At 39.8% G+C, this 25,704-nt stretch overlaps 1 protein-coding gene across 1 annotated transcript in view; it reads right to left on the bottom strand.

Moving 5' to 3' along the window:
- Window positions 1–25,704, bottom strand: part of UQCC1 (ubiquinol-cytochrome c reductase complex assembly factor 1) — a 93,600-nt gene that overhangs the window by 50,106 nt on the left and 17,790 nt on the right. Inside the window, exons 3-6 of the mRNA XM_024559260.4 lie at window positions 21,946–22,041; window positions 20,949–21,056; window positions 14,611–14,683; window positions 8,635–8,692 (exon numbers count right to left, since the gene is read on the bottom strand). Coding sequence (XP_024415028.1) covers window positions 8,635–8,692; window positions 14,611–14,683; window positions 20,949–21,056; window positions 21,946–22,041 — 335 coding nt within the window. The remainder of the gene's footprint in view (window positions 1–8,634; window positions 8,693–14,610; window positions 14,684–20,948; window positions 21,057–21,945; window positions 22,042–25,704) is intronic.

The raw sequence follows: 25,704 nt of genomic DNA, 5'->3' as shown, positions 1-25,704 counted from the left end.
ATGGTAAACAAAACAAAACAAAAGATCTGATAAGCCTGGTACCCCCTGCAAAACAAAGCTAACGCTTGTCACGGGCTCCGACCAAACGACGATAAAGTCTGAGTCATTAAATACACTGCCCACAACAACTGAGAATAAATACTGGGCTTCAGTAAGAGAGCAGAGTACGCTCTACTTCAATTCACGTCAAGGATGCACTCCTCATAACAAGTTACATGTTGAGAGGTCAAATCACATTTTGCTACTGATTCAATTTCCTAATTTCAGAGCGGTTCTGGGAGGAATAGAAAAGGAGGGACTTTCCTGCTAAAACAGTAAAAATTGCCCTTAAGAATGCAACATAAACTTTAGAAAGAGACAATCTCCTGCTCAGTTTTGCTGTGAACCTAAAACTGCTCTAAAAAATATAGTCTACTTATAAAAATCTTTTTAAAAAGAGAGAACCTAGGTTAGGACAACAAAAATATTTTTAAATGAAAACTGGTTACCTAGAAATATATAAAAATAACAAAAGGCTGGGCCTGGCTGGGTGGCTGGGCTGGTTGGAGCATTGTTCCATGCACCAAAAGGTTGTGGGTTCAATTCCTGGTTCGGGCACATACCTAGGTTGCAGGTTTGAACCCCAGTCAGGGCACATATGGGAGACAACCAGTCGATGTTTCTCTCTCTCCCTCTCTCTCGTCAATGACATATCCTCAGGTAAGGAATAATAATAATAATAATAATGGGCTGAATGTTTTAAAAAGAGAGACAATATAGTAATAAAAATTCTTGTGTTAAATAGTTAATTTAATCACTTATCGAGTATTTACTAAGCACCTACTCTGAGTATAGACTTAATCTTTGCACAAACTATTATTCTCTGTTTGGAGCAATCCCAGTTTCCAGTTACCTTCCTAAGTTTGATAAAGTTCTTAAACCTACAATTTATTACTGAGGTTTTAAGCTTCGTAGTACTATCCTTGTCTCTCAGTGATTCCAGTGGCTCATAAATAATACTGATTTCTTTTACATATAAGGAAAGCAAATAATCCAACTGGCAAAGTAAAGAGAAAAAGGAGTGTTCAAGCCCTAGTCTAATTGCTCCCTAGTATCTCCAAAAGGCAAGCATAGAGATGGGAAAAGGGAAGAAATACTCACCGACCAAGAAACTCAAAACAGAAAGGCTTAAGATACAAATTCTGCATTACAGCAAATGATGATTACTACCATTAAGTCCTCCAATATGAGACTTGTCACTGTAAGATATGTTTGCATTCACTGGCTTTCAATCTACCTAACCACCTATCTAGTGTAACTGTCCCATTTCACAGAAGACAAAACTGATGCTCTGAGGAGGTTAAGTAGCAAGGTCACACGGCGGGGAAGATCAGCTGGAATGAAGCCTGAGTTTCCCTTCCCCTCTTTCTCCCAAGCCACAGCGTCTCCCAGCACAGTGTGGGCATTGGCAGTTTCCCCCATTCTGTGAAAGCGCAGCTCCCAGAGCCTCTTCCTGCTGGATCAGACAGGGAGGAAGACAGCACTGCCTGCAGAGTTCAAAGGAACGAGCCTTTCGTAGTCATGCTTTCCTCCTCTCTGCCTAAATCTGGGAGAAAAGAATTCTTGTTATTCTTGACGCTGACCTCCTGCCATGGGCTGGCAGCTCTGAGCATCCTGTCTCGCTCTGTTTGGGCCTTCTGACAATGCCAGTTGTGTTTTGGCCTTGTTTCTCCCTCGTGGTAGTTTATAAGCTGCTCGGAGTGGATCTGATTTTGAATTAAATGAAGACTAGTGGGCACTTGGGCAGGTTTGTCATTCTGGCTGCTATGAAGGAATCCAAAGGGGACTTTCACGTTAACTTGTTTCCCGTACTGTGCCACCACCTGAGGCCAAGAAAGCAGAGCCTACACAGCCACACTCAAGCCTCAGCAGCGTGCTAGTGAATAAGTTTATTTATTTGTGGGCTGGCATGCTGAACCTTTCCTGGGGCTCGTGTACATGGCTATCTCCACCTGGTTTCCCAAACTCCCTCCCCACGAAGCCTAACCTTTATGTGGGGAGCACGGGGGCCACAAGACAGTCTGTGGGCAAACAGACAAGTGGGGTGAGGCACTTCCTGAAGCCATCTCACCTGACAGAGGGCCTCCTCCAAGAACTACACCTGGCCTGAGGCCCGCCTGTCAAATCCACTATAAAGAACAAGCTCCTGGGTAGCAGGTACCGGCGTTCACAGGTTATGCAATGTTAGTAAACTGATGCTGCATCGGCCTTTGGTTTGGGCGAAAAGCTACATGTGTGGGTGTTGGAACAGAGCGTCTCTGGCTGGGGGAGGAAGAAAAAGGATATGCACATGGCCAGGCTCACCATATATAGCAGGTCTGGAGCTGCTGGAATCCAGCATGAGCTCGAAAGCCCTACAGCTACATCAAACTGCAGTGGTGGTTTTAAAGAGCCCTCTTGCGAAGGCCGGGAGTGTCTGCCAGGGCAGTTCTCTGGCTGGACTGAGACTGGAACCAGTCTGTTTTCCAACCCCTTCCCACCTCCACACTTCACTTCTCTTCTTTCCCAAAGGCTTCTTCCCCTACTTTATAAACTTTTTAAAAAGTTTATAAAAACTTTTCAGAGTTACCCCAACTTCAAATGAAAAGTAACAAAATGCTCCCTCTGCCCTATTTTCTCCCTCTAGTGATCATCCTCTCATCTTTCTTTCTCACTTGCAACATCTTAAAAAATAGTTAACTACTACTTCTTCCCCTCTTAATAACTCCATCAAGACCCCACGTCCTCCAGTTCTAGCCCCCAGAGGCCAATGTGACCGCTTTCCTTGACCATCCCCAGGAAGCCTCCTGCCCCCTGTGCTCCGTAAGATCAGTGTGTACTGAATGCACCTACCACTCCGTACTACAGGTTTACTTGTTGCCTCGCCCAGGACACAGACAGTAAGTGCCAAGAAACAATTTTATCTAGTTGATGGGTCAGTGCTTTGCCTTTCATTTTCAGAGGAAGCCACCTCTGTCGCCCCCAGGACCACCAAAAGGGACACTCTGGCAGGAGGTGAAGTGTTGCGGCAGAAGCCATTCACATGGTCAGCGTTGGAATTGTGCCTTGGATCCTCTGTTACTGATAAACAGGACTGTGACAAATCCCTTAAAATTGGCAAATTGTCTCCCCATTTGTAAAATGGGGCTGGGGGTGGACTAGCTCCGTGATTTTTAGATTGTGTTCTCAGTTTCCATGGAGCTAGGGAAGGGTCCCTTACCAGTGGGCACGTTGTGAAGACCTGAAGTGAGCAGGTCATTCCCACTTCCACCCGAGTAGCGATTCTTTCATCTACCAGTACTCACACATTGTAGCTGAGTGTAAAATTTCACTTACAAAAATAAAGAAAGAAAACTGTTGGTAAAAAATAAAAATAAAAAAATAAAAAAATAAAAAACTTGAAAACCACTAGGTACCTCTGCTTGGGATGCTTTTTCATCCACCTTGCCTTGCTAACTTCTTCTCTTCGTCGTTCAGATGTCCGTTTGAATGTCGTCTCTTCAGTGATGCCCTCCCTGACTGGCCCACGGCCCCGGCTAACTGACGTGCCCCTCCACTCTCACAGAGAGCCCTGTCGTTCCCCCTCAGAGCACCTGTCCCAGCTGTATTTTATTCATGATTTGTCACCGTCCCTCTTCCAAACCTCAAGCCCTGTGAGGGCAGGGAACAAATCTTCCGTGTACAGTAGGTTCAATTACAGGGGAAATGCTATAATTTTATGGATTTAAAAATAATCAGGTACTTAATAAAGTGATAGTATTAATTGATATTAAATATTGCTTTTGTTAATTAATACAAAATATCAGTACATTAATAAATAATTATTTAACTAGTTACTTGGTAGCTTCAATCACCGATAAGGAAAACAACGTAACACTTCCTTGGAGGCAGCCAGATCCACACTTAACCCTCCTCTCCACCACGTACTAACTAGGTTTCTGGCCAAGTTCTCTGACTTCTCTAAGTTTCTGATTCTTCATATTTAAAATGGAAACAAACTAGTTGTAAGAATGTGTGAGATCATATATGTAAATAAATGAAAGGTAATTATCTATAAAGGACCTAGTAGTTATAATATTTATAATATACAACTTTAAAATAATTTTTTAAAATACAAACTGCATTTTATTCTCTCTCCACTCCATCTCCATCATAGGCATAGTCTAATTTTATTTGTTCCATTGCAATTTTATTTTCTAAAATTAATCTGTGCACTTAGAAGGTACTAGTATTCCATGACAAATCTAGTAACATTTATAACGCCAACATAAATTCCAAAAGCAGAGCTTTGTGGCTCTTACCTGATCGATCAACAGGTATGGCCAGGACACTTCCAACTGCCACAGGAGCCAAGTCAGATTTGAGGCCATCAATTATTTTATAAGCATTTATTGATAAAAACTAAGAGTAAGAGATAAGACTGAGGAAAAGAAATAGCTCATTTTCATATCTTACTTAAAAGATAGTAAGCCGTGACTGGTGTGGCTCAGTAAGTTGGGCATCGTCCTGCAAACTGAAAGGTTGCCAGTTTGATGCCCGGTCAGGGCACATACCTGGGTTGCAGGCCAGGTTCCCAGTTGGGGGCTTGCGAGAGGCAGCCAGCAGATGTTTCTCTCCCTCTCTTTCTCCCTCCCTCCCTTCCCCTCTCTCTAAAAATAAAGAAATAAAATCTTTTTTTAAAAAAGGTAATAAAAATAATTCTTTCGCTCAATGATGTCATCATCCACAAGGAAGACTGATGCATATACGATAAAATATAAAAATGTCGTGTGATGAGTGCTGTAATACAGGTATCCCAACTACTAAGGGAACACAAAGGGGACTAACTGCCTTCAGAGGAAGGAAGGCTTCAAAGGGGAGATGATATCTGAGCTCCATAATGAATGAAAAATAGAAGTTGTCAGGTGGAGAGGAAGGCAGCCTTCTAGGCAGAAGAAAATTCCGCACAGACGACTTGGTATTCCCATCATATAGTTTTTCTTTTTCTTGCAGAGGAAGGAGGGCGGTGGTATTGGCACCCAGAACAGCACCAGGTGGGTTAGTAAAGGAGTGGCGTGTCTGGTGGGATATATCTGTCATGCTGAGAAACACACATTGCCCTGAAAACAATGGAGAATATTAAGGATTACGTGTGTGTGTACGAATCCAATTTGCACGGGGCAACATTAATTAATTATTAGTTAACTGGTACAAGGAGAGGGAAGTCGCAGGCCAAAGACCAGTTTTCAGGTGCTTTTGCTTACAACCCGGTAAGTCAATTCAATGGGTGACATCTTGAATTTTTGTTTAGAATGAATTCAAATGGAATAGAAAATATCAGAGATGATCTGACCTTGTAAGGATAAGTTTTACAGAACTATTGTAGCAGACACATGTGTGTGTTCTGGGTCACAGTGTAAAATGCATTTGTTACTCAGGATTGTGGTTAAAAAATAAAAGCCGTTGAGTTGGTGACTGGTGACTAACCAGATGAAGGGAGTGAAGGAAAAGTCACGGACTCCCCCCAGGTTTCCGGTGTGAGCACCTGAATAGATGGTAACACCACTGACCAAGACGGGGAACAGAGCAGGGGCCCGCTTTTACCGAGTCCTTGTGGGGACACTGGGCAGCCCAGATAGCAACCTCTCTCGGCACGTCTTCAGCAGCTACAGTCAATACTAACATTGTCCGGCAAAGACAAAGAACACACTGCGGCTGCAAGTTCCCATTAACACACCACTGATAAGGGCCCTCTGGAGGGGTCCCCGTCCTAAATCCCAACACACAGAAAAACTGGGAGCCAGAGAGAGCAGACAGGATAAGGGAAAGATCAACGCCTCCTCCAGGGAACAAACAGGATGTGAGGAATCCTGCCCCTATTCTAAGAGTCACTCTTGGGAACCCAAAAAAGCTTTCTGGAAAGTCCACTGCCAGAGTATCCTGTTTAGTAGGTGGTTCGGGGGGGTTGGGGGGCTGGGAATTATTGCTACTCTAAGACTGCTTTCTAAGCCTTACCACCACGTTCCCCACATTTTCTTGGGAATCACAGCACAGTTGGGTTCCAGGTGACCTTCCTGGAGACCCTTCCCCATCCATTCCTCCACAAATCTGCCCAGGCACTTCAGACAACTGGCTGTCCTTTAAATATTCATGTTGGGGTTTTTTTCCACACACCTCCTCATTCTTTTATTTTGGTGAAATACATAAAACATACATTTTATCATTCTAGCCATTTTAAGTGTACAATTTAGTGGCACCAATTACGTTCGCAATGTTATACAACCATCACCACTATCTATTTTTAAAACTTATCATCATGCCAAACAATCCCTTAACTATTAAGCAATAACTCCCCATTCCTGTCTACTCTCAGTCCCCGATAACCTCCAATCTACTTTCTCTCTCTCTGAGTTTGCCAATTTTAGGTACTTCATATAAGTGAAATGATACAGTATTTGTCTTTTTTGCATCTAGCTTATTTCACCTTCTATGGGCTTGTCTATAATCTGTGTTTTGCTCCTGATATTCCCTCAACCTAAAATGCACTCCCTCCTCCGACAGAAAGTCTCCTCACCCTTCATGGTACATCTCAAATGTGACCTCTACCACACAGACACTCTTTACTCATTTTTAGAGGAGAAGGGAAGGAGAAAGAGAGGGAGAGAAACATCAATGTGTGGTCGCCTCTCACGCCCCCTACTGGGGACCTGGCCCCCAACCCAGGCATGTGCCTTGACGGAGAATCGAACCAGCAACCCCTTGCTTCGCAGGCTTGCACTCAATCCACTGAGCCACACCAGCCAGGGAACATCTGTTTTCCACTAGACTAAGTTTCCTGAAGGTGCAAACCATGTCAAATCCTTCTCTCCAATGCCCCACAATCCTTAACACATAGTAGGTTCTCAATCTGAGTTTGCTGATTCAAACTAAAAAGCTAGTGACTCATTCCACCAAAGCCTGGAGATCATAAGAACTACGGGAGGCAGAGTGGAGGGAGATCAAGGGTAGGTTTGAAGCAGACAGCCTCTCTCTTCCCACTTAACTGGTGGTGGTACTCCCCACTCCTCTGAGAAATGAAACCAACCTCAGCACGGAAGACTCAGCAGACTCGTTTGGAAACGGTGGTCAACTTGAAAGAACTGCAAGTAGTTTCAAGGTTCTCTCAGCTGCTATTAGTCAGGTATTGACCTTGGGATGTGGTCACAGGGATTATGTATTTTATTTTGCCATCCACTCCCTGTAACACTCTGATACCTCTAACTATGTGGGCAATAAAGAGTCTTTCATACAGCCTCTGAATATTATCTTTGAGCTCCTCTGGGAACAGCCTAGCCTCTCAACCCTCCCGCTTTTCCAGTGAGTAATTCCACAGGGCCACCTCTGCAGTCCTCCCCTCTTAAAAAAGTAGTTTTTCTCTCAGTATATCCAGCTTCCCTCCCCGAAGCCTTTCCTAACCTCCACCATTCAGACAGGAGGTAATCTGCCTTCTCGGCTGTCTGACTAAAAGGCACAGCACATGTCGAAGAAATAGGTAGAACTAGTCAGGCTGTTGGTAGTTGTAGCTCCCTCTGTGCTCCCATAAGCACTGCTTCATCAAATTCACTACAGAACTGAGCCATCCTGATTCATAACTGACCATTTTACACGTCTTATCTCCCTCCCCGGACTGCGAGCTTCTTAGAACTGTTGCTAATTTCCAACAAACTGCCCAGGGCATAGTGTGCACTCAATAAACTACCAGCTTAGGAAAAAAAAATAATAATATAAAATGAACTGCCATCTTAGGTCCCTTAGCCAATCTCAGTGACTGAGTTCAGAAGAAGAAATATTTCAGAGGTGATCAAAACCAAAAAGTCTTTATATAGCAGGCAGGCCGTGATGCACAGCTCAGCTGAAGGCAGCCTCAAACAAGGGTCCTTTTGACAGAGCAACCATGCCCCACGCTCCTTAGGTCCTCACTATGGTCAGAGTAGTAAACTTCGTTCTCCAGAATTTACTTTCCCAAGGCCTGGCAGTTCAATAAATACATTCCCCAGCCCCCACTTCAATGTCTCTCCTATATCCTTCTAACCTTTAATACTGTGTAACATTAGATGAAAAATTAATTTTTTTGGCTACTTATTTTGCAGCTGAAGAAAAATATACTGTTTAAGGTGTCAAATATTTTTACATGCAACAACCCTGGCATGAATCTAACCTGTATGCACATTTTAGAGGTGCAGGCGTAAATGTCAGCGCTATAATTTGTTACAGGTTTCTGATGGCCAGCAACGAAAATGACCACGGATTCTCACAATTCAAACCACTTTTACGTAAATGTGAACTTTCCTAAAACAGCCAAGGGAGAGAACTTTCCGTCCAAGCTCATGGAGCCTCTTCGAGATACTGATAGCATTGTTCACGGGGCTAGGTGTTCCTTGAGAAAGTCCTACAAATATTAGCTTCTTTCTGGGACTATGCTTTGACCTTTAATAAAAATGTGCTTCAAGACACCAGTTATTAAAATGAAAGGAACAGTTTTTAATGCCTGAACAACTTCCATTTCATATAATCAGCCCTGCTGAAGGCTGTATGTTTCAAGCTAGCAATGTTTAAAAAAAAATACATTGGGTGACTTCGTTGAAATTGCTCACTTACCAGACATGAAGAAGAGTTACAAGAAACCATGAATTGAATGTATCAGGCATCTGACACCCTGGAAAATAACAATAAAGTATAAATAGGTACGGGTTTAGAGGAGAAATATTGATTATCTTTTAAATATTGGCAGGAATTTGTTCAACTAAAATACATGGCAGTTACGGGACTTTCTGATGGTACTATCAGGGCAGGCCAGGAAACCACGGGGGCAGGACCCCAAGTTGCCAGAGTACTGACTGCAGTCAGACAACCAGCCCCTGAGTTCCAGCCCCGCCACCACCTTGCTGCGCAGCCTTGGGCAAATCAATTCTCTTCCCTGCACCTCAGTTTTTTCACTTCATATAATGTGACCAAGATGACCTCCATGGTTCCTTCCCATTTCCATGTAATTCTGTCATTTTCCCTTCCTGGTCTCAAAGTCTTCTGGGAAACTAGGCAGACACCACCTTGCCTACTTCACTTATTCAGGACAGGCTTTTTTCACTTGCACCCCACGGAGAAGTCTAATTTCTTCTAGTCTCCTTTTCCTGTCTTCTTTCTTTGAGGTGACCCAGTGTGTTATTGCGTGATTCACCCAAAATAAATAAGCAGAAGGAAGAAGTGGGACTCTGGGGAGCTGTAGCCGCATAAGAAAGCAGACCATTTCTAACAAAAGGCTGTTTATCACCTCCAGGAAGGACAAAACTGGGCAGGACTTCCTTCTTGGTTTGAGATACCAAAAATTGCTCAGTGCTCAGGCATCCAAGCATCTCGGATCTCTAAGAAATGCCTCTGGCTGGGTGAGGGGTCCCCCACTGAATACATTCTCCTCATTACATGACAGGGAGAAAAGCTGAAGCAAGAGGATCAAGAAAAAAGACAATCAGTGGGTGGAATCTGTCCTTTGAGCAATGACTCAAGAAATAAGTGGCGTCTTCTGCCTTTCAGAAAGCAGTGAAGTACACCACATACTAAATGATAACAAGTAGGGACCACTAGGAGAGAAAACACAGAGCAGGACCCCGGTGAGGTATACAAACGCACCAATAATGATAAAGAGCTATAACTCGTTGTGGGCGTACTTTGTGCCAAACGTTGTAAGAGGCGCTTTATACGCACTGGCTCAGTGAGTCCTCCCGACAATCCTATGAAGTGGGGATTGACATTATCCCCATTTGACAGGTGAGAACACTGACTCTCAGAGGGACTAGGACAACTGCCCAGAGTCACAGCTATGAAATGAGAAATGTGGGACCAAATTCAGACCTGCCTGATTCTTAACTGTGAACCGCCTAACACCAGAAACTAACATTCACTAAAGGCCCACACGACACGCCAGGTCCACTGCTAGTCAAGTCGGCACATCACCTCACTTAATCCTCACTTGAACCCTGCAGGGAGGCACTAAAATTCTCATTCTAGAGATGAGGAAGCGGGCTCAAAAAAGCTAAGTAACTTGCAGGAGGCCGCAATACTAACAAGCCAGCGGTTGCGCTGGGGTTTAAGTCCAGGTCTGTCACAAAGTGACACCGAAATATCCTGGTGGGCTTACTGGGAGGCGCCCAGCAGCTGTCAAGTGGACTTCCTCTTGGAGCCCAGCGGGAGGGAGGTGAAGGCTGGCCATACAGCTATTAAGACACATGCCATCTGAGAGTGGGCCAGCCACCCTCCACCTACAACAAGAATAGCCATGAGAAACTCTCAAGCCCGGATCTGAAGTTGGGTCTTTTTTGGATGCTAGAACAAAACATTAAAAAGAAAAGTTTTCTTGGAAGTCTGTCTTTCAATCTGGAAAATGAAATTTGGCTGCTTTTAAAGGACAATCTGTTCAATTGCTACCTCTACATCAAAGCTGCCCAGCAGCCTCCAGGAGCCCTTCCAATTTTCTCAGAGAGGGAATCGGTTCTTGGGCTGGAAAGCACAGACAAACAGACAAGCCAACAACTGGACCTGGGTCACAATTTTCCCTTCTGGGGATCAGCTCTGGACTGAGGATGGGAAAAGAGCTGGCATATGACTGATTCCTTGTACGCATTGGGGTCAAAACAGAAACCCACAAGGTAAAGCCCTAAAAAACAAGACCACTCAACACAAAAACACCACAGATTCTTTAGCTCAATGAAATGAGTTTAAACACTTCAAAGTTAAAACCTGCTGTAGAGTCTTTTGCCATAACCATACTCTTGCTCCAACAAACACTCAGTGCATTGTGTTCTGAGACGAGGCACCTTCTTCCTCGACACTGAGTTAGATAAAATTCATCACTGTTACAGGGCATCAGTGTTAACATAGTTGTTTGTTTAATGCAGGCTCTGGGGTCAAACTGCCTGATTCAAAACCATGACTACCTCTCACTAGCTTCACGACTCTGCATAAAGTTACTTAGCCTCTCAGCGCCTCAGTTTTCTTCTCTGTAAAAATGGGGAGAACAAGAGAAGCTACCTTATAAAATTTTTGTGAGGACTAAACAAGGCCTGTAAAATGTTTGGCAAAATGGTTCATCTTTAATAGGTACTCAATAAATATTCACTATTGTTATTTTTCAGTGAGTTATTTAAACACTAGGGGTTAAATTATCTTAGAAAAAACTCACTAATTTAAGACTGCGTCAATAAAATGATCAACTCCAATCACTGACTCATCCATTAAGGAGCCTCCTCTCAAAGTGTTACGTGTTAAGGCCTGCAGACAGCAGTACGGAATTAAACACAGCTCTACGGATTGGCCACCTCTGATCCAAAGGGCCCTTCAAACAGAACTGGTCTCCCGAGACCGGCTAGCAAAGCTCAGAGAGGACGCGCTCTTTTGTGCACAGCAGTGGGCTGCTAAGGTGTCCCACCAGTCAGAATCCACAGTGCCCCGCTCTCTGGATCAGGATCTTTGAACTCTTTGGCTCAGAGATGACAGTCTCCTTTGGCATTTTATGGGGGCCTGTCCAAGGGGCTGATACACATGTTTACTCACAAGTACACTGCGGGTAAACCATTCCTTCTTATCCATTCCTTATAAAATAGCACTGGCCTCACTTTTGCTGGAGTGAGAATGAGACTGATTAGCTACCTGAAGTTCTCCATCCTTTAAAAAAATTACTAAACTCTCAGGACTCTAAAGGTCAGGCCCTAAAATACCAAAACCCAAGGGACCAATGACCACTTGAAAGGTGTAATATAAACATGCATATTCTCCTCTTTTGCCCCAAATCATGTCTGGCCTACTCTTTAGAATCTAAGATGAAAAAACAAGTCAATCTTATTACGTTATAGATATTCTGTATTTGCCTTCAAATGGTACTTTCAGATTGGCTCCCTCTTTTTTTATTCACTAGCCACAGTTTGGAACCACTTTTATTTGACATTAAACATTTTATTTTATTTTTGATTTTAGAGAGAGGGGAAGGGAGGGAGCAAGAGAGGGTGAGAAACATCGATGTAAGAAAGAAACATCAATTGGCTGCCTTCTATATGTGCCCTAGGGGACCGAACCTGCAACCCAGGCATGTGCCCCAACCAGGAACCAAACCAGTAACCTTTTTGGTTCCCAGGACGATGCCCAACCAAGTGAGGCACACCAGCCAGAGCTTAGTTTGATTTTAAACTTTGATCTACCCATAAATGACAAAGATGGACCACAATGGAGCATAATAATAATGAACACTCTATGGTTCTAAAAGGCAATTATCAAATTGAGTCTTAAAACAGCTGCAATAAGTAAGAGCGGTGTCACTGAAAACTGCACAGCTGCCTCCCTCGTTACCCACTTCAAGAGGCAAAGCTAGGGCAAAGCTCACTGCAATGCACACACTTTAATATATATGAACATCAGTGTACTATACTAACAGGACTTCTCACGGGCAGTTCTCATTTAAGTATAATAAAATACAAAACTATTGAGATGAATTACAATTTCTCATTTGAAGTTACATTCACTCACAAACAATATGTTATAGTGGGAAAATTCCTGGGTTTTAAACCAGATAACAGAGGGTCACAGCTGGCCTACCCAAACTTGGACAAGTCACTTAACCTCTTTAAGTTTCAACTGTTTCTGGAAACAAAACAAAAATGAAAATAAGAATAAAAGCCCTTCCTGTCCCACAAGGTTTTTTTAACTTCTAATGAAAAAGTATAAAAGTATACCATGTAATTGTGAATTAATAGTATATATGGTCATAATTTTTATAAACTTTTATTTTTGTAAGTAGCTTATAATAGATTATAAATCAAAACTTAAATGTTTCATTATTTGCTATATTAACTCAAGAATCTTCAATAATGAGGACTGGCTAAGACAAAGATAACTAGTAAAAATCATTTCAAAATAATTATAATACATTTCTGAGTTATTTATTGAATCAAATAGTAAATACATGCCTGAGGATGAGGTTTTAATATCTGCTGAAAAATAGATTAAAGAAACTACTTTAAAAAATCCAGCTTCTAATATTATTAGTTTCTTCATTAGATACAGAAAGAATCTTTTCCTTTCAGATTAATCTTTCCTAAAATGAGAAACTGTTCAAGATTAAAAGAAAAACAGAAAAGTTTTCTTCCTTCACTATGAACAAATAAGAAATGGAAGGCGGATACTAAGGCAGAATCACAACTTAGTATTGTATGTTTAATTTCTAACATAATATCCACCTGCTGAAATAGTGAACGGAAACAAAACTTGCATTTGGTTTTAAAAAAACTAAAATAGGTATTAAATAATCAAAACTGCATCTATCTTTCTTTATTTTTGCGAACATCATTACATATAAATATTCCCTGCCCGTGAAAAATGCCAAAGACACATGATTAGGTGTTTGTTGCTTTGCGGGTAATGGCTGTCGGCACAGACACGCCTCGCACACGCTGCCCTCCCAGATTTGTGGGCCTGGAAGTGGCTTAAACCTGCCCAATAACTTTACAAGTACCTGCTTTAATTCAATTTGTTTATAACTACAACAGTTTATAACATCAAAAAGAATACTCTATACAATCAATGGCTCACAGTGGTCTAAGCCGGTAAAACGCTTTGGAAAGCAAGTTATCGATGGGATATAAATAATAAAATTATATGTGCCTTTTGACCCAACAGTCCTTCAGCAGAAGAAAGAAAAATCATGAGGCACATTCCTGGATTAACTGAAACAATTAAAAACTGGAAACAGCCCAGGCTGAGTGGCTCAGGTGGTGAGGGGGCTGTCACGATGCACCAGGGTGCGGGGTAGATCCCCGGTCAGGGCACACCCCAGAATCAATGAATGAATACATAAACAAGCAAAACAACAAATCGATGTTTCTCTCTCTCTGTGTTTTTTCTCTCTCTCAAATCAATCAATAAAAAAAAATTTTTTTAATGAGAAATAAAAGGGGACCAACTGGCAAAAAGTTCACATTGAAATGCTAAGTAAAGCATCTAGAATGTAAGAGGTCTGCTCACATGAGTACGTATTATTATGTAAAAAAGATGCATGTGCGGACAAGGGGGATGTTAATGTCAAAGTACTAGACCAGTGATTTTCGGTGTGCCACAAGAGGCACGCTGGTGTGTCGCGAGAATTTTTAAACCATGCAACACCTGACTATTTAGCCAGGGAACTGACCTCTTTGCCCTTAGACTGTCAAATTACAAAATGACAACATAGCCGTCTGGTGTGAATGAATCAAAATTATACCTATTTTTCAATCAGCTCAGCAAAAAATGTATTTTTTGGTGTGTGTGCCACAGAATTTCAGTAATAATTAGCTTATGAGATGAAAAAGGTTGAAAATCACTGTACTAGACAGATGTTTTTTCCAGACTTGTTAAAATATTTTATTTATAGAGCTCTTCTGGTCTTTGTTTATTCTATTAAAAGAGAAAAATTAGCAGCTTTTATTACACACGTTGTGAAGGAAAAATGATTTCATTAGTGACTTTCAAAAATATATATCCTATTAAAAAACAAACCATAAAAAATAAAAATTAAATTCATTTTCCTTTCCAGAACTATCAAAAACAGTAACTTACTTAGAAAGAATTCCTCGAAGTCAGTTTTCTTCACACAGCTAGTGTACATGCGTAGTGCCGCAATCTTAATCTTCTAGACAAAGAAAACAAAACCAGACTCAACACACGACCAAGTGGACATGCTCCGGCCATTAGACATGGGTCGGAGAACCTTCTATTTCTTCAACTAGAAGGAAGAGTCCAAACCTGTCTCTAGGCAATTTAGTAGCTAAACAAACACAAGATATTTCTTTCTACTTTTAAAGCTAGTCACTCAGACAGACTTCACACAAGTTTCACATTTCAGGGCTTTAGCATGAAAATGTCAAAAAGGTTTTTCCAATGTTTAAGCAAAATCTCTCCTTTGATTCCAGCCCATTTCACGACACGCCCGTCTCTAAGCCACTGTTTCACATCAGCCACACTCGTTCTTTGTAATCGGAAACTCTTTGTTATTAAAAACATTACCCATTCTTCTGACCACAATCAATCAATCAAACAAACAAACAAACAAAAGCCTTAACCCTTCAGCCTTTCCTTGGAGGCTCAAGGATCTATTCCTTGAGTCTTCTTTTTCTCTTGGAGGAAAGTCATTTTTTTTCTATATTTCCCTAGTTTTATAGTTAGCTGATTGACAGAAGACTGTGTTTATAAATAAGAGCTTCTAATGAATGTAAAATATAGAAGGACTGATCTTTTACTATTTTCCAAAGCACTAAGAATTTTCTTAGAATTTTGATCTGAGTGGAAGTTTTAGTTTATTCTCTGAGCTGTAAACTTAAGGTTTGTATATTTTACTATATGTACATTATGCCTTAATGAAAATAAATAAGTTCTTTTAAGAGTTGAACTGTAGATCTGAAGACCGACTCAGTACTAACTAAATAGGTATTTCTAAGGGTTTTCAAAATATTTCCTTAAGGATACAATTAAATAAACTAGCACATCAACAAAAGACTTATAGAAGTTTATTTATTCTTAAAACACCAGAGAAAATTACAAACTCAAATATGCACAAACTAAAGAAAAATATGCACAGACTGAGAATGACATAGCAACTAAAGAAAAACCAATCTGGAATGTTAGTAGAGGTATATTACTATGGTTCAAAGTCACCAAGGATATTATATCTACAACATTAAATATTCTTCGTATTTCTCTATACTCTCTAGAGTCAGAACAACAGACTTTCATGGGCAGAAATAACCATAATAAATAAAGGAAGGATTATGTCTCTGATTGAAATTAAGACTTTTTTATTTGCCAAGTTGAGGCCTGTCATGATTTCAAGGCTTTTGGTATAAAGCTCACATAGGGAAAAACAGAACAGAACATGTTAACCAGCAGAAATCAGATATACCTATGTAAGGAGTAAATCAGTATTGGAAGCCCATGATTAAACAAAAGCCATGGCACGACACTAGAAAAACAGCAAATTAAACTTAAAAGCAATCAAAAAGAAAGATATAATAAAGACTAAGAGCAGAAATCAATAAACTTGAACAGAAAAATAATATAGAAAATCAAAGAAACCAAAGCTGGTTCTTGAAATACCAATAAAATTGATAAAACTTTAGTCAAACTGATAAAGAAAGAAAAAACAAACCAAGAAACAGAGAAGATACAAATTACCAACATCAGGAATCAGAGGGATCATCGCAAACCCTAAAGACTTATCAATAGGATAATAAGGGAATATTAGAAAAAACTTTATTTCAATACCTTGAAAGATACAAACCACCAAAGCTCACTAGCATAAAAAAAACCATGACTAGTCCTTTATCTGTTAAAGAAATTGGATTTGTGGTAAAAATCTTCCCCTAAAGACAACTCGACACTCAATGGCATTCACTACAGGATTCTACCGAATGAAAGAAATGATACGAAGTCTACACAAACTCTTCCAGAAAACAAAAGGAAAGAACCCTTCCCAGATCATTCTATGAGACCAACATTATTCACTCTGACATCAAAACCAAAACTATCGAACCAGAGCCTTCATGAATATAGAATAAAAAATTCTTAACAAAATATCAACAAATACAGGGTCTGGCACAAATAATGCCCCTCTTTTATTACAAAATCATAACCATGTAATTCTGTAACATAACAATATCATACCCAAGCACATCATATGATACATTCTGGGTGAAATGTTCAAATTAAAACTATAAATTTTTACACCCATATTGTTACCCTACCAACCACACTCAAGCAGGTATTACTTCTGCCAGACCCTATAGAATGGATTCCCAGTCAGGGCACATGCCTAGGTTGCGGGCCAGGTCCCCAGTGGGGGCATGTGAGATGCAACCATACGATGATGTTTCTCTCCTCCCTCCCTTTCCCTCTTTCTAAGAATAAATAAATAAAATCTTTAAAAAAATAAAATGAACAATATATCATGATAGATCAAGTGGGATTTATCCAAGAATGCAAAGTTGATTCAACATTTGCAAATGAATCAGTGTAATTCACCCTATCAGTAGGCTAAAAAACAAACCTGTTTCACTTCATTAACACCTTCAGGTTCTTGGAAGTATCTGACACAGAACATATTTTGGAAAGCAATGTTCTGTACCATCACCAAACTAATGATATCATGATATCATTATCCTAACACTTTGGCCTTAACAGGCCTATTCCTATTCTTGAGGCAAGGAGTTTAGGACACCTGTTAGCTAGCTCTTTGCTTCATTCAGTAAACAATTTACTGGGTATCTAACTCAATGTCTGGCACTGATTTGGATGCTGGGAATAGAGCAACAAACAAAGCAGTCAAAAACTCCCGCTTTTGCCCTGGCCAGTATGGCTCAGCTGGTTGGAGTGTCATCTAGTACAACAAAAAGCTGGAGGCTCGATTCCCGGTCGGGGCACATACCCAGGTTGCAGGTTCAATCACCAGTCGGGGCACGCATATGGGAGGCATCCAATACATGGGGCATGCGTATGGGAGGCATCCAATAGATGTTTCTCTCTCCCATCAATGTTTTCTTTTTCTCTCTCTCTCTAAAATCAATAAACATAGGCCCTGGCTGGTGTAGCTCAGTGGATTGAGTGCGGGCTGCGAACCAAAGGATCGCTGGTTCGATTCCTAGTCAGGGCACATGCCTGGGTTGTGGGCCAGGTCCCCAGTAGGGGCCACGTGAGAGACAACCACACACTGATGTTTCTCTCCCTCTCTTTCTCCCTCCCTTCCCCTCTCTCTAAAAATAAATAAATAATCTTAAAAAAAATAAAACCAATAAACATATTTTTTAACAAAACTCCTAGTTTTCATAGAGCTTATAGTCTATGCAACCATAGATACATTTAAAATTTCAACTAAAGATTCCCAATGGCTATTTCTTGATTTTTTTAAGCCACAGTTCCCTTCAGATTCTTATATATAGAATCCTTTAGGTTCATAATTAATCACTCTGCCTAAGGAAAGGCAGACTTGTGTCCAAAGCCCCAATCTTTCCTTGAGAAGGAGGTTTTCCTCCACAACATGTTCATGAAGAAAGCATTCATTACAAATAATGAAGACTTCACCAGATTGGCCAGGTGTTTATACAGTGCTCACACTGTGGCAATCAGGAGCATTTTATAGTTCCTCACTTTTCCTACAGTGAAGCCAAAGCTTTATACTTGGGTGAGCCATTTTCCTGGACAAATCTCTAAAGCGAGTCCCTAATACCATCACACAGGGACTGGAAATAACAACTTAGGGAAAGAAACTCTTCAAGATTCACATATTAATATAAGTTAAGGAGGTAGGTGAACTAAATTTCCACCCAGTCAATATGTACAAAGTATTCTGGTCCTCGGATAACATTGTTTTTATTTCACTCTAACTTTGGAAGACTTCATAAATCTACCCGAGTAAAACAGAAACACTTAAGAATGCTTTAGGAAATGAAAATCAGCTCTCCCACGAACATGCATTTTGTCCCACCCTACAAGATGAAAAATGAATCTAGTAAAAAGGCTTACAGTAAGGGAAGGGGCTCTGAAGTCATTTGAACCTTCTATTCTGTACTAGAATTCTTTCTACAGCATTCCAACTCACAGTCAACCATCTGGGCCCTGTTCACTAAGTGCAATGACCTTGTGAGGCTACCTGTCCCACGGGAGGACAATTCTTGTTAGGTTTTTGTTTACTGAACTTAAATCTGCTTTGTGTAACATTCATTAATCATCTGCCCACTGGAATACATCAGATTAAGTCTTCCTTTTCTTCATGTTTGACCCTCAAATACCTGAGAAGAACCATCATGTCTTCCCTTTTCCAGGCTAAGCATCTTTATTTCCTCCAACCATTCTTCATCCAACACGGTTCCTAAAGCCTTCACAAGGCTCAGTGCCTCTTTCTGAATGCATTCCAGCTTGTCAGTTGTCCTTCAGAACTGAATAATCTTTTGGGTAAATGCTAATCTGGAAACGGCCTATTCTATGACATGTGGCTGAATCTCGTAAAGGTTGTCCTTGTCTTACTTGATATTACTACATAAAGATAATGAAAAACCATGGTTATTTCAGAATAGTCAAATAGGTAAGGAAAAGCTACATTTAAATTCCTAAATATGAACCTGGAAGAAAAATGGAACTCCACATAAAAAGACTACAGGAAAAGATGGAGGAAAAAAGCTTGATCCTGCTGATGTGGACAGGCAAGCATGTGCTTTACTTCCTAATCAAAGGCACGTAAAAACCCAAACCTCAAAGAATCGCACCAAACAAGTATCTGGCCATAGATTTCAGAGTCAGCATTTGCTGAAAAGAGCTCACAATTTCAAAATGGAAAGTTATACCTGCATTTTCCCACCTAAATTATACTAGAATGTCATCTTTGATGTTTTGATATCACAAATTAAAAAATGATTACAGCAAGTACACACTGCCACATCACAAAAGATTTTTAAAATATAAATATTAGAAACTTAGTTGAGATCACAAGGGAATAAAGAAAAATCAGGGGCAAACTCAAGCTAAAGAGGTAAAGAAATTTTCTGGTGGTTTAATAATCTTCCAAATGGTAGCCAACTTTCCCTCTGGAATTATTAAAAAACACACTAAACAAAGAATACAGCAGCAACCAAGTGAAACCAAATCATCAAGAAATGAATAAAACAGTAAATGTTTTTTCTTTTCTTTCTTTCTGCTCTCATTTCCCTTTTCTTTTAACTAACTTCTGATTTTCAAACAAAACACATTTTAAGCTTTTCTATCCAAATGCCATAATCACAACCATTTCTCTTAAAAGGGGAAAAGATTCTGCTTAATAACATTATCAAATATACCAATGATTACCAACTGTCAAAGAATTAAGATGCAGAAAAGATAACTTTCATGAACGTGACTAATATTTCTTTGATGATTAAGGAGGCACTTCAAAACTTTAGGGTCTCAAGAATATCATTATTACCTCGTATGTGTGTTATTTTCTATACGTTTCAAAAGCCCCTTACAAATAAAATGCCCCTGGAATCACTATTCACGTTTCAGAATTTATGTAAAAGGAAGATTATAGAGAGAAGCCTACATCTGGCACAGTGAGAAGCATTAGGGAGAGAACCAGACATTATAAGAGGAAACTAAAAGTAGAAGTCTAATAAAACTGAAACTCTAATTTGAATCCAACTTGTTAAAATGATGTAAATGGTATTATTTGGTAATTTGGGCAAAACTATGATGTTATCTAAGAAATAGTTAACATCTATTGGCTTGCTTTGATTAATATATAACTTATGACTGACTAGGTTTATCCAACATTCTAGCAATTTTAAAAGGCCCTTCTGCCATAATGGTAGAGAGACACTGGTAGAACCGAAGATGACTGGAATGAAAAGAACTAAATGGCCAATGTATAATTACTTTCATTGGTTAGAGCCATTGTTTAAAAAACCTAGGGGCAGTACGCACCTAATGCAGAGAGGACATTCATTAATTTAGAGCAATGACTATATATCAGATAACATGCTAGGCCAAGAGTTGACTAGGAATGATATAGCTAGCAAATATGACTCCATAATAAGAATAAATCAAAGTTAAAAAAAAAGAATTATAATAAATCAAAGGGGCAATTAATTTAAAAGATGCTTATTAGTAGAATTTTAAAGAAAGTCACTACAATGACCTAGTGAAAATCACTTATGAATACGGACATTGTAACATTTCCTTAACAACACTGCCCATCAGAACATCTGGCCCATCTAACTCCTCAGAACTCATCTACGTGACGTACCATGTAGCAAGAACCTAGAAAGCCCAGTCTTGTATGAATTTCACAGAAGTAAAGCAAAAGCTCTAACAAATCTTCTATAAGGAGCAGAAAGCACAAAGCCCCAAAGGAAAAATGAGAACTTAAAAGCCCTTACCCATTTACTGTATTTCAAAGGTCCAGTGAACCCCATGGCTTCTATTATCTTCGTGAAGGCACCAACCTTTTCCTCAACGGGCTCTGGGAAATCCTTGGCAGTATAAAGCTATTTAACCAAAAAAGGGAACCAAAATTAGTGGCAAAAAAAAATTTTTTTTAAGAATGCTTTTGTTTCTCATTAGGCCCAAGAGTATTTTTATTGCTTAGATTTTCATTTTCACCTAGAATTTTTAATTATCACTTTTCTGATCATCTTATCAGTCAGTGCAAACACACTGGGTCCTCCAAATTTCAAAACAAGACACATCCCCCTCACTAACCATATGCCTCCGAATCGATGTCTAGGAAATGGTCAATTCTGGGTGTCGGAATAAAAGTTCTACAGAAAAGAGTACTTCTAAAAGGAAGTACTCTTCCATTCCCCCCCCCCCCATTTCCCAAAGAACAAGTCTTGAGAAGAGGAATGTTCTACACTTATTGACATAACAGGAAATGGGAAGAAAAATACTGTCTAAAAAAAGTCAAATAAGCACTGGGTAAACGTTTTTAGACTCTTGTATTTTCTTAGTATAACCAATTTTATTAATGACTATAGAAGACAAGTCTAAAAGTTAGCAAATAACCTCCAAGGAAAGCCTGTTCTAATGCTAAGCCTCTCCAGACAGGGCATATAACCAGTAAGAAATTCTCCAAAAGTTAAATATTACTTTATTTTTAACATGCAAAAATTTCATAAAGACTTATTTCTCTCAAGCTTTTTCCAGGCAAGAGAGTACAACGGAAGAAACAAAGGACATGGGATCAGAAGCCTTAGCAAGTGTTCATTTGGTCTGTCACTTACCACCCTCGTGACCTTGGACAAGCCACTTCACCTTCCTGTGCTCACCTGCAGTGGGTGAAGTTCCTTGCCTCATCCAGCTAACGATTTTGCTGAGATTCAAGGAACACCTGTGTGAGAGCACTCGCTGCACATAGAAAGCACTAATAATTCTCACCTTATTTGTGGTGTGATACTTCCTACTCAGCTGTCTGTCTATTCCAGGAATCTGTTCTGGGCCACCACATGCTAGGGACTGGCTCATCTGGGACCACTTGGGGATTAAAAAAAAAAAAAAAAAAAAAAAAAGATGTAAGCAACACTGAGCATTCACTTAATTCACTTACAGGGTTCCTCTAAGCAGAGCTGTTTCAAAGGAAAGACCCCAGAATCTTTCCAGTTCGTGGTGATCTGGTCACCCACAGGATTCAAGATTGGCACCCAGAATGTTGTCGGGTATCTGGTAGGTGCTCAATAAGAATCTGTTGAATACCTGAATAAATAAAAGGATTCAGCCCTGGAAACCTGTAACTAAATACATCTGAGTTACCTCTACAAACCAGAACTGCAACAAATACCTACTTAAATGTTGGCAACAGTGGGTATGCAGAGGAAAAAACCCAAAGACTTTCCCATCAGTTAGTTTTAAGTCTGAAACCCGCTTTTGCGACTTACAAGCTAGATGGCCGTGGGGAAGTACTGAAACTTAGCTGTAATGAGGGTTGAAGGAAATAATACAGTAGTCTCCCCCTTATCCAGGGTGTCACTTTCAGTGGTTTCAGCTACCTGTGGCAAATGCAGTCTACAAATATCAAATGGAAAATTGCAGAAATAACAATTCATAAGTTTTAAATTGCACGTCATTCTGAGTAGAGTGATGAAATCTCACGCCTTCCCACCCCATCCCCTCTGGGACATGAATCATCCCTTTGTCCAGCTGTCCACACTGTGTACCCTGTCTGCCCCTTAGTCACTCAGCAGCTACACTAGTCATCAGACTGCCTGTCACAGTGCCACAGTGCTTGTGTTCAAGTAGCCCTTATTTTACTTAATAATGGCCCTAAAGCATAAGAACAGTGATGCTGGCAATTTGGATATGCCAAAAAGAAGCCATAAAGTGCTTCCTTAAGTAAAAAGATGACTAGAATACAATAAGATACTTTGAGAGAGACCCCATTCACATAACTTTTATTACAGTATATTGTTATCATTGTTTATTAGTTATTGTTGTTAATCTCTAACTATGTTTATATATTAAATTTATCATAAGTATGTATGTATAGGAAAAAACAGTATATAAGGGCTCAGTACTACCTGCCGTTTCAGTCATCCTTTGGGGATGTTGGAACATATTCCCCATGGATAAAGGGGGACCACTGTATATGTAAAATGCCTTTTACAAAATAGATACTCAATAAATAATAGAAGCTTTCGTCATCATCATCATCATTCAGATCAGAATTGCCTTCCTTTTATGTTCACTCATTGCATTTCAAAGTATTGTGGCAATATAATAGCAAAATTATTTATCATTATTATGTGCCAGGTATTATGCTAAGGACCTTACATATATTACCTTATTCAATCCTCACCATAACCCTTTTAGGTTAGTATTATTATAATCAAGACCAATAAAAATAGTTTTGAAAATAAATTCCTAAGGAAAAAAACTACAGGCAAGAGATCCTCATTGTAGAGTAAATATGGGTAAGACTGGGGGAAGAGTCCAATAAGGAAGGAGATGGTTAATTAAATTAAGGTACTCAACTGAAAATCTGGTAACCACAGAGATTTTTTAATAGACTTTATTTTTTTAAGCAGTTTTAGGTTCACAGCAAAAACGAGCAGGAAGTACAGAGAGCTCCCACATATATGTCCACCCCCCAAAACACACACCACATCCCCTACAATCAACATCCTCCACCAGAGTGGTGCACTTGTTACACTCAATAAACCTACAAAGACACATCATTATCACTCAAAGTCCATAGTTTACATTAGCGATTATAATTTTTAACAACATGGAAAAATATGTATAAAATTATAGGTAAAAATATGAATGCATATGGACAAGCCTGGAAAGGAACACACTGATGTAAAAAAGTTATTGTTGATTAGTAGAACTATGGATGAGTTTAAGAATCTAGTTTCCAAGCTTTCAATAATATTGCATTATCTTTACAATAAAAAGGGGTGGGGAGGGGACAGGAGGAGGGTACTCCTTCAACTCTGGCTATTTCCAAGAAGACATGAGACATGAAATGAAAATAATTTTTTTGTTAATTCTAATGAAGAAAAAAATAGCATTTCTAATTGTGGAGAGTTACTATTTACTTTTCTTTCCTTCCAAACAAGGATATTAAAAGATTAGTCAGGATTCTTCTAGTCAGCCCCAATGACACTTAATGCTTTTATTCACAGGTATCAAGCAGGCTTTGTAAAACACAGACTAAACACAGAATACCTCCCATTACATCACATACATCAACGTAACAGTCCGTCTAAAAACACAAAGCACTTAGATGGGGTCAAAAACCGTATCCAACAGCAGTTTTAGCTTTGGGGGGAGTTCTCTTCCATCAAATTACATCATTTTTCTCTTTGCCCATAGCTCCAGCAGCAACCAATGGATTCCTTCTGTGACTGTCTCACCATCTGCCGTATTTCTGTCCTACCACTGTTCACGAGTTAGCATTTCACGCTGTACTGAACTACCGGATTACCTAGGTAGCTAGTACCAAGGACGACATCTGGGTTCCTCATACCTACACACACTGTGAGCACACACATTTACTGTTTTGTACCCCTGTGCCCCCGCCCAAAAGATTCCCTTGACCTTTAAAGACATCATTTTTCCTTCATTTAATTTCAAAAACAGCAATAATTTTTGTAAAAGAGAAAAATACCCTGAAATACTCAATGTCACCTTTTTCAAAGAGGCCTTCTCGGAGCATTTTATCTAAAATAGTTTTATCGCATTATCCTCTATCATAGCAGTAGTAGCCTGTTCATTTTATTCACAGTACTACTGGTATAGTGTACAATTATAAACTTATTTATGTACTTGCTTATTTTCTATCACCACGACCCAAAAGATCCATGAGAGTAGGAACTGGGTATAACACCAGGATCAAGTGCAGTGCATGGAACGTGGGAAACACTCTAATATTTGTTGTATGAACAAATGAAACCACCTGTGTGGGTATGTCTTATTATTTCCTTCCTGTCCTTACATTTTTTATTCATCCAACCCCTATCAAATGCCCAGGGTGTGTCAGCCCTTGTACCAGGACTTAGGACACAAACAGAATCCCTATCCTTAAGAAGCTCATAATCTTGTGGAGAAGAGAAAGAAGACTCACTACACAAGACACAGAACCAAATACCACATTTTAAAGCTCACCTACCATACGCACAATAAAAGGTTAGCAAGGACAGAGAGCAACTAGAACTCGCACAGACTGCTGGTGAGAGTCTAAAACAGTACGATCACTATGGAAAATTATTTGGCAGTATCTACTGAAGGTGCACGTATGCATTTCCTACATGACTCAGTCATTCCATTTCTAAGTACACACACCAACAGAAATGTGTATACATGTTCACCAAAAAACACATATGAGTGTTCATAGCACTACTATTAATAAAAGCCCAAAATGGAAACAAGTATCCATGGATAGAAGAAAGGATAAATTAATTGTAGTATATCCACATGATGATACTTCAGCACAATGAAAATGAATAAAACTCTTACTACACACAGGAACATGGATGAATTCCTAAAACGAAGTTAAACAAAAGCAGACAAACACAAGAAAGTATATACCACATGTATAAAAGGCAAAATGACACTATGGTGTTCAAAGTGAAGGCCACGGTTAGCCTTGGTTAGGGGTAGGGACTAGAAGGGGGTCAAGGAGGCTTCTGGGGTCCAATT

The sequence above is a fragment of the Desmodus rotundus genome, chromosome 6 (genome assembly GCF_022682495.2).
Source record: "Desmodus rotundus isolate HL8 chromosome 6, HLdesRot8A.1, whole genome shotgun sequence".
In the NCBI taxonomy this organism is placed as follows: domain Eukaryota; kingdom Metazoa; phylum Chordata; class Mammalia; order Chiroptera; family Phyllostomidae; genus Desmodus; species Desmodus rotundus.
The sequence above is the reverse complement of the archived record's forward strand: the minus strand, read 5'-3'. Positions and strand labels throughout refer to the sequence as shown.